Source organism: Rhinichthys klamathensis, unplaced genomic scaffold (genome assembly GCF_029890125.1).
Source record: "Rhinichthys klamathensis goyatoka isolate OS25496 unplaced genomic scaffold, OSU_Roscu_1.1 h1tg000670l_1, whole genome shotgun sequence".
Classification (NCBI taxonomy): domain Eukaryota; kingdom Metazoa; phylum Chordata; class Actinopteri; order Cypriniformes; family Leuciscidae; genus Rhinichthys; species Rhinichthys klamathensis.
In genome coordinates, this window is record NW_026607106.1 from 509,392 (window position 1) to 518,951 (window position 9,560).

General features: G+C 41.2%; 1 protein-coding gene across 1 annotated transcript; it reads left to right on the top strand.

Annotated features, from left to right (window-relative positions):
• Positions 1-9,106, top strand: ube2ia (ubiquitin-conjugating enzyme E2Ia). Its single transcript, XM_056241751.1, has 7 exons — positions 1-157; positions 3,038-3,132; positions 3,580-3,663; positions 4,307-4,379; positions 4,480-4,589; positions 8,782-8,861; positions 8,950-9,106. The coding sequence occupies exons 2-7, from the start codon at positions 3,067-3,069 to the stop codon at positions 9,008-9,010; spliced, it is 474 nt and encodes a 157-aa protein (XP_056097726.1). The 5' UTR covers positions 1-157; positions 3,038-3,066; the 3' UTR covers positions 9,011-9,106.
• Positions 9,107-9,560: the final 454 nt, after the last annotated feature.

Sequence of the window (9,560 nt, forward strand, 5' to 3'; positions counted from 1 at the left end):
TCTGCGTGTGCACTCACGGGTCCTAATTATCTTGGCTAAATGTCTGTGTTTTCTTTTTTCCAGGAGGGAAACTTCGCTAGATTTGTGCTTTGAGTTTGACGCGAATTCCCAATTAACCGGCTCTTGATAGAGTACAGTACTCATCTTCACTGACGAGGTATGTCTGGTGTAAAAGCAGGGTTAATTTGTGGACGTTTACTCTAGTTTGCGGTGTTTTGTTTGCGGGTTTTGTTAGCTAGCCCTATGCTAGGCTAACAGCATATCCAGACTGCACGCGACGCGACAAATTACAGCGCGCTTGTATTATAATAATGTAATTGCACACATGCAGAGTATGCATCTTTGTCCGTGTAGTTTGACGCGAGCAGTTAATCGCAACAAAGCGTGATTTGGTTCAATCAGCGGCTGATGTGCGCGCAGTGAGGAATGCTGCTGTGCGGCATCGCGCAAAAAAAATGTGCATCTGACAGGTATATTCATTCAATGCGGTTCATTTGCTCGTTACTCTAATCAAACATAGGCGGGCAGCATATTCATTAAAATAAGTTGCTTTGATTGTGCCAACTAGGGAAACCCTGAGTAATTTGCATATTTTTAATAGCATTCTTCATTCATGCGTTCTCTCACCGAATGACTTTACAATGCAATTTTATTATAGATTTTAACTTGAAGCTAATTATTTTTCAGCGATTTATTGAGTTTGTTTATTTGATGTTTATCAACTCTTTTTAGAGTTAATGGCCCCTAATTTGAGACTTTGTTGGTCGGATTACACAATTTTCGCATGCGGTTATGAAAACATTATTCATTTTTAATTTTCTCACTTCTCAATTTATACCTTATCGTCTCACCGCACTATTATAGATTGTCATTTTATGCAAAGACTCTTTTTTTTTTATTTTTTTTTACGGTTTAATAAGTCACCTAGATCTTCGGGTGAAACCACAAGTGATGTATGCTGGATTTCTCCAATCATTTGGTCTGCTTAATCTCTGCCGCATTCTTATAATTGACGGCAAGTGCACATAATATATATATATATTTATATATATATATATATATATATATATATATTTTAAAGCAGTCTCAAAAACCAAGTAACAACCTGATACAGAGAACCAAATATCAACCATTTTGTTTACGATTAATCGTTAGTTGTCTCAATATGGATTAAAAAAATGCTCCTGGTGTAGCGTCGCAGGTCTCTATCTCGTCCATCCAAATTATGGTAGTTATGGCGGGAACGCAGCATAAGCTTGTTTTGGTTCAGGAGGAACTGTAAAAGGTGGCTGCTGTTTCGGTTGCGGTGCTCGGTGACTGACGTCTGTCTAACTCATAGTATGAAACGCGCTGATGATGTGTAGGCCTAATGTCTGCTCTAGCTGTGGAGGTATAAAGAATACATGCGTTGACAGGCAGGAGGGACATCATATCATTGCTTTCGGACCGAATAGAATGATTGGGTGAACATTTAATGGTTCCACACACACACCCCCCCCCTACACCTATTTAGACCACTTTAAAGGCTCGTACACACCGGGACGAATATCGACGTGCGTTATTCGGCAGTGTTTTTCAACGCGTTTGTGTTCACACCCAAGCGATTTTCGCTGACGACGAGCCGAGTGAACATGCAAATTTATTCCCTGACATTAGATGGCGCCCATTTGCTCTGCAATACCACTCCATAACATTCTCTTTTATCAAGATTTTTGTAGTCGCTGTCGCGTTTGTCATATAGTTCTTTATGTTCCGACACCAACAAGACCAGCAGCTCTACATTCATCTTGCCTTGCATCTTCCTCGTCTTTTTTCTTCCCGGCAGTGTAGACGCTACTTGGCGTAGTCTATATCTTCTTCGCCGTTACGTATGTGTGCTCGGCAAGACCGTTTTGTGTTTTGAGCGCCCCCAAGTTGTGTTTTACTGTAACTTCAGAAGCTCCAGACACGTGAGCAAAAGCGCCAATCTCATTGGTCGGATAGTTTTTGACGCGGCGCGTCAAACTAAAAAAACGAACCAGAGGCTTTTTTTTTTTTAATGACGCCTTTACACATGGCGTTTTTCGCGTCGGTGTGGACACTCACATTGGCGCCCTTTGTTTAGTCACGAGGCATTAAACGTCGGCGAATATCGCGCACGAAATTTGTCCCGGTGTGAACAGGCCTTAACTTGGCTATTGCTATCAGAGGCTTTCAACCAGCATAGCAAAAATGTTTCTGAAGAAAATCGCTTGCCCAGCCTTTAAAAAAAATATGTAAACATTGTGAATCATGCTCCTTTTGAATCATGATGATCAAACCCTCAGAGTAATTAATAATGAAACCATCTTGATGTTTGTCTATTTTGAACTTCATTGAAATGAAGGGAGAGTGCAATATGTGTCATTTTAGAGACCCCAGAGGACAAATAAATAAGTTTTAGAAATGGATTATTGGACATCCTGATCAGTCAAATGGTTAAGATGTTTGAACGTAATAACCTTATCACGGCTGATAAAATAAGCACATTTCATTAGCACGGTACATAGTCACACATGTTGGGTTGACTCCAGGACGGTTGATAGATCCAGGATTTGTTTGATTCTGTCAGATCATACATCTCCTACTGATGGAGATTGGGAAATGTGCAGTTATTCTGTACTAGAACCATAAACAACAGTGTGTATCACCACCACTACAGTTTCACTACTGTATGTTCTAATGAAATCAAAAGCTCCCTAGATGTTTCATACTCCAATGACATTTCCTCATTTGTATGAACCCAATGTAGTTTTAAGCCAAGGTTTTGCCTTTTAATGGTAATCTCAACCTAACAACTTATTGTTTATTATTTTTTTATTTAAATGTCAAAATGTAAGCAAATCCTGATGAATGTTATTACTCCTCCCCTTTAATTTTTTATATAACTAAAAGGGTTGTTTATTATCAAGTTAAATATTGATAGTTAATAAGGAAGAAAATTGCGTAATGACTGTGTATAGTTTTACAGATATGTGCATCTTGCTTAAAGAGAAAATATATATATTTTTTTTTTCAGGTTTTCAATCATTAAGTGGGCCACAAGTCATGTCTGGTATAGCGTTAAGTCGTCTCGCACAAGAACGAAAGGCTTGGCGGAAAGACCATCCTTTTGTAAGTATGATGTTTCCGATCACAGATGTGAGGCTGTTATATAGGAAATAAGAGTGAGATTTTATATATATATATATATATTTTTTTTTTTTACTTTTTAAATGTTTGAGAAGCAACAGGCTTTGTGTAGACCCATGGAGGGTCTTTTTTATCAGTTTCAAATCACCACATGTTTTAGAAGCTTCTTAAATTATTAGAGCTGCAGTATTAACCTTTGGAGGAAAAGCAGCGAAGGGGTTACTGAAGGGGAGTGCTTTCCATCTGTGGTGGAGATGTTATTTTAAAATGTCGCTTTATTTTAATTTATTCAGCTGAGAAGTCACTATTGAAACTGTTGGGGTGTGTGTGCCATAAATTAAAAAGATTCTAGAGACGTTTTGAAACTTTTGCAGCCACCCACAGAAAAAAAAAAAAAAAAAAAAATCTTTTTTTTTTTTTTTTTTTTAGGGTTTTGTAGCCGTACCGACAAAAAACCCTGATGGAACGATGAATTTGATGAATTGGGAGTGTGCCATCCCAGGGAAAAAAGGAGTAAGTGCCATTTCAATGTTTACAGTACAGGCACGCATAACTGTTTATGATGTTCTGGTATGCACATCATATTGAATTCTGCTCCTGTGAATTCTTGTCTACAGAATGTAATTTGTATGATTGGAAAACAAAATGTTAAAGTCCCTCTGTAGTCAATTTTATCCCTTAAAACTCCTCTTCGATCACCAAAATGACACATTTAAAAATTTGTATTTGAAAACAAATCTCTTCATGCCTTAAAATAGCTTGAATGTAACTCTACACCCTTGCCTCATTTATTATACCTGGTTCTATGAATATGCTAATTAGTCCCATCTCCACTCACTCGCACCAGCTCAGAGATCCACTCAATGATGATCACTCGTTGACGATGATTGGTTACAAGGTAGTTTGTGACGTCAGAAACACCAGCGATTTCAAACCGTTTTTTTGAGACCCTTTGGTTCACTGCCGTTTTAAGGAGAAAATACTCTGCAATGGTGTTGACTTATGCTTTAAGATAAACCATGTGCAAATTCATATTTAAAATGCCACGTAGACATATAATCAACATTAAAAGCTGGATTTTTTTCCACAGGGGGACTTTAAGTAAATAAGTACTTTTTTTATTTATTTTTATTAATTTTTATTTATTTATTCTCAGACACCGTGGGAGGGAGGCTTGTTCAAACTTCGGATGCTGTTTAAGGATGACTATCCTTCCTCTCCACCAAAGTGTAAATCAGATGCTTAGTGGAGCTAATCCATTATCTGTACTTTGTATGCACATTGTGTTTTTAATTATGCCAGATTTTTATGATGTGACTTCTTCTACAGGTAAATTTGAGCCTCCTTTATTCCATCCGAATGTATATCCGTCTGGTACCGTATGCTTGTCTATTTTAGAGGAAGACAAAGACTGGAGGCCTGCCATTACAATCAAGCAGGTAAGCTGTGAAGCTTGGATCTTTAGACTTTCGTTCCTCTTCGGAACACAAATGAAGATTTTTAATTAAATCGGAAGGATTTCTGTCCCTCCATTTTAAGCAACTACCACTTTGACACTTTAGATTGTTAGTCTAATCCATATGAATTGAACGGTTTAGTCCAAATTTTCGGAAGAAACACGATCGCTTTATATGTTTTTTATTTAGGCATTTATTCACATAAAAATTAATCAACGCACACATCAGATATGATAAACGAAGCTCAAGCATGTACGCTTCACGTGTGAGAACCAATGAGGTTCATTCTCGTATTACGCAGCACGTTTGAGCTTCAGCAAGAACCAATGAGGTTCCTCCTCTTGTTACGCAGCACGTTTGAGCTTCAGCAAGAACCAATGAGGTTCCTCCTCGTGTTACGCAGCACGTTTGAGCTTCTGCAGGAACCAATGAGGTTCATTCTCGTGTTACGCAGCACGTTTGAGCTTCTGCAGGAACCAATGAGGTTCATTCTCGTGTTACGCAGCACGTTTGAGCTTCTGCAGGAACCAATGAGGTTCATTCTCGTATTACGCAGCACGTTTGAGCTTCAGCAAGAACCAATGAGGTTCCTCCTCTTGTTACGCAGCACGTTTGAGCTTCAGCAAGAACCAATGAGGTTCCTCCTCGTGTTACGCAGCACGTTTGAGCTTCTGCAGGAACCAATGAGGTTCATTCTCGTGTTACGCAGCACGTTTGAGCTTCTGCAGGAACCAATGAGGTTCATTCTCGTGTTACGCAGCACGTTTGAGCTTCTGCAAGAACCAATGAGGTTCATTCTCGTGTTACGCAGCACGTTTGAGCTTCTGCAGGAACCAATGAGGTTCATTCTCGTGTTACGCAGCACGTTTGAGCTTCAGCAAGAACCAATGAGGTTCCTCCTCGTGTAACGCAGCACGTTTGAGCTTCTGCAGGAACCAATGAGTTTCATTCTCGTGTTACGCAGCACGTTTGAGCTTCTGCAAGAACCAATGAGTTTCATTCTCGTGTTACGCAGCACGTTTGAGCTTCTGCAAGAACCAATGAGTTTCATTCTCGTGTTACGCAGCACGTTTGAGCTTCTGCAAGAACCAATGAGTTTCATTCTCGTGTTACGCAGCACGTTTGAGCTTCTGCAAGAACCAATAAATTTCATTCTCGTGTTACGCAGCACGTTTGAGCTTCTGCAAGAACCAATGAGTTTCATTCTCGTGTTACGCAGCACGTTTGAGCTTCTGCAGGAACCAATGAGGTTCATTCTCGTGTTACGCAGCACGTTTGAGCTTCTGCAAGAACCAATGAGGTTCATTCTCGTGACGCAGCACGTTTGAGCTTCTGCAAGAACCAATGAGGCTCCTCCTCTTGTTACGCAGCACGTTTGAGCTTCAGCAAGAACCAATGAGGTTCCTCCTCGTGTTACGCAGCACGTTTGAGCTTCTGCAGGAACCAATGAGGTTCATTCTCGGTTTACGCAGCACGTTTGAGCTTCTGCAGGAACCAATGAGGTTCATTCTCGTGTTACGCAGCACGTTTGAGCTTCTGCAAGAACCAATGAGGTTCATTCTCGTGTTACGCAGCACGTTTGAGCTTCTGCAGGAACCAATGAGGTTCATTCTCGTGTTACGCAGCACGTTTGAGCTTCAGCAAGAACCAATGAGGTTCCTCCTCGTGTAACGCAGCACGTTTGAGCTTCTGCAGGAACCAATGAGTTTCATTCTCGTGTTACGCAGCACGTTTGAGCTTCTGCAAGAACCAATGAGTTTCATTCTCGTGTTACGCAGCACGTTTGAGCTTCTGCAAGAACCAATGAGTTTCATTCTCGTGTTACGCAGCACGTTTGAGCTTCTGCAAGAACCAATAAATTTCATTCTCGTGTTACGCAGCACGTTTGAGCTTCTGCAAGAACCAATGAGTTTCATTCTCGTGTTACGCAGCACGTTTGAGCTTCTGCAAGAACCAATGAGTTTCATTCTCGTGTTACGCAGCACGTTTGAGCTTCTGCAAGAACCAATGAGGTTCATTCTCGTGACGCAGCACGTTTGAGCTTCTGCAAGAACCAATGAGGTTCCTTCTCGTGTTACGCAGCACGTTTGAGCTTCTGCAAGAACCAATGAGGTTCCTTCTCGTGTTACGCAGCACGTTTGAGCTTCTGTAAGAACCAATGAGGTTCATGCTTGTGTTACGCAGCACGTTTGAGCTTCTGCAGGAACCAATGAGGTTCATTCTCGTGTTACGCAGCACGTTTGAGCTTCTGCAAGAACCAATGAGGTTCATTCTCGTGTTACGCAGCACGTTTGAGCTTCTGCAAGAACCAATGAGGTTCCTTATCGTGTTACGCAGCACGTTTGAGCTTCTGCAAGAACCAATGAGGTTCCTTCTCGTGTTACGCAGCACGTTTGAGCTTCTGCAAGAACCAATGTGGTTCAGTCTTGTGTTACGCAGCACGTTTGAGCTTCTGCAAGAACCAATGAGGTTCATCCTCGTGTTACGCAGCACGTTTGAGCTTCTGCAAGAACCAATGAGGTTCATTCTCGTGTTACGCAGCACATTTGAGCTTCTGCAAGAACCAATGAGGTTCCTTCTCGTGTTACGCAGCACGTTTGAGCTTCTGCAAGAACCAATGAGGTTCCTTCTCGTGTTACGCAGCACGTTTGAGCTTCTGCAAGAACCAATGAGTTTCATTCTCGTGTTACGCAGCACGTTTGAGCTTCTGCAAGAACCAATGAGGTTCATGCTTGTGTTACGCAGCACGTTTGAGCTTCTGCAAGAACCAATGAGGTTCATTCTCGTGACGCAGCACGTTTGAGCTTCTGCAAGAACCAATGAGGTTCCTTCTCGTGTTACGCAGCACGTTTGAGCTTCTACAAGAACCAATGAGGTTCCTTCTCGTGTTACGCAGCACGTTTGAGCTTCTGTAAGAACCAATGAGGTTCATGCTTGTGTTACGCAGCACGTTTGAGCTTCTGCAGGAACCAATGAGGTTCATTCTCGTGTTACGCAGCACGTTTGAGCTTCTGCAAGAACCAATGAGGTTCATTCTCGTGTTACGCAGCACGTTTGAGCTTCTGCAAGAACCAATGAGGTTCCTTCTCGTGTTACGCAGCACGTTTGAGCTTCTGCAAGAACCAATGAGGTTCCTTCTCGTGTTACGCAGCACGTTTGAGCTTCTGCAAGAACCAATGTGGTTCAGTCTTGTGTTACGCAGCACGTTTGAGCTTCTGCAAGAACCAATGAGGTTCATCCTCGTGTTACGCAGCACGTTTGAGCTTCTGCAAGAACCAATGAGGTTCATTCTCGTGTTACGCAGCACATTTGAGCTTCTGCAAGAACCAATGAGGTTCCTTCTCGTGTTACGCAGCACGTTTGAGCTTCTGCAAGAACCAATGAGGTTCATTCTCGTGTTACGCAGCACGTTTGAGCTTCTGCAAGAACCAATGAGGTTCCTTCTCGTGTTACGCAGCACGTTTGAGCTTCTGCAAGAACCAATGAGGCTTGTTCTCGCGCGTCAAGCAAGTACGGTTGAGTTTCTGTTTATGCTCGGTGATCAATGTTTAGGTGAATCAGCGTTTCCAAACATAACCACAACATGAGGCCTCCGTCACTGCTTTCATTAAAATTGCTCAACACAGCGGGTCTTTTGTCACTGTAATGTTACTTTGGTCAGTATAGTGGAGATCAAAGACTAGACACTAGAACGTTGCTATGGTTACCCCGGTGTCAATCATCGCAGTTCCGGGAGTCGTGTTCCGTACATGCATGGAATGGTAACTGACTCACTCCTGCATTTAAAAGCGGTTGTCACTCCTGAAGTGTATGTGGCCTATTTGTGCATGTACAACTAAACCATTTAGGTATCACAGATACTTATCTAATTTAACTTAACTCTAATTTAACAGTCTTGTCAGGACGAAACCGAAATGAACATCCCTAAAATTGATGCATTGGTCCATTTAATTGGTATATCCAATAACGTGTAGTTCAAGATCATTTTTAAGGATTAATTGTGGTTTCTTTTTTTGGATTTTTTTGGATTTTTTGTTTTAGAAGATTTGAACTGCAAATGCTGCATGGTTTTGTGGTGTGATTTTTAAAATATCCAAAAGCCAAATGTCCAATGCATTCCTGAAGAGGGCAGTATTATCTCATGAAGCACTAAAACTTATTTATATCTTTTTAGATCTTGCTAGGAATCCAAGAACTCCTTAATGAACCAAATATTCAGGATCCCGCACAGGCTGAGGCATACACAATTTACTGGTACGCACCCTCAAATATAGTCTTGCCTATTGAGACTGAAATTCTTATTGCCTTTGTTATGAATCTTGTGTTTGCATTTCTGTTTCAGCCAAAACAGAGTGGAGTATGAAAAAAGGGTCAGAGCACAAGCCAAAAAGTTCTCGCCGTAAATCTCAAGATTTCTCACTTAATGGAAATGGGTTTTGACCAGGTCTCCTCACCCCTGTTCCAGCCCCCATCCCCCCCCATCCCATACTTATTTACTGCTGGGCTTAAAGAAATGAATGTGTTGTGCCATTGTCAATCCACTGATGCTCATCCTGGAGGTTTTAAATTTGGTCTTTTGTATAAATTTTTTTTCACCTTCCCAGTTGGGCAAATCCACAGCAGAGGAGTTCACACTAGGTTGTGTGGCTTTTTTTATTTTATTTTTTGGGGGTGGGGTTGCTTGGTAACAGTGCTACATTTGCAACAAAAAAAAAGGCACAAACATCCACATGCAGAAGAAATGATATTCCACTGATGCAGAGGCATGAGTCTAAAACTTTTGTTTCGCTTAATCTTTTTTTCTTTTTTTTCAGACTGGCCTCCTTAGTCTCTTTCATGGTTTTAATGATTTAAAACTTGCTATTAATGTCAGTATTTCAACTGCTGTAAAATGATACTTTTATACTTTCTTTACTTTGAGTTAGTGTCTATAGAGAGAGATTTCCATTCCTG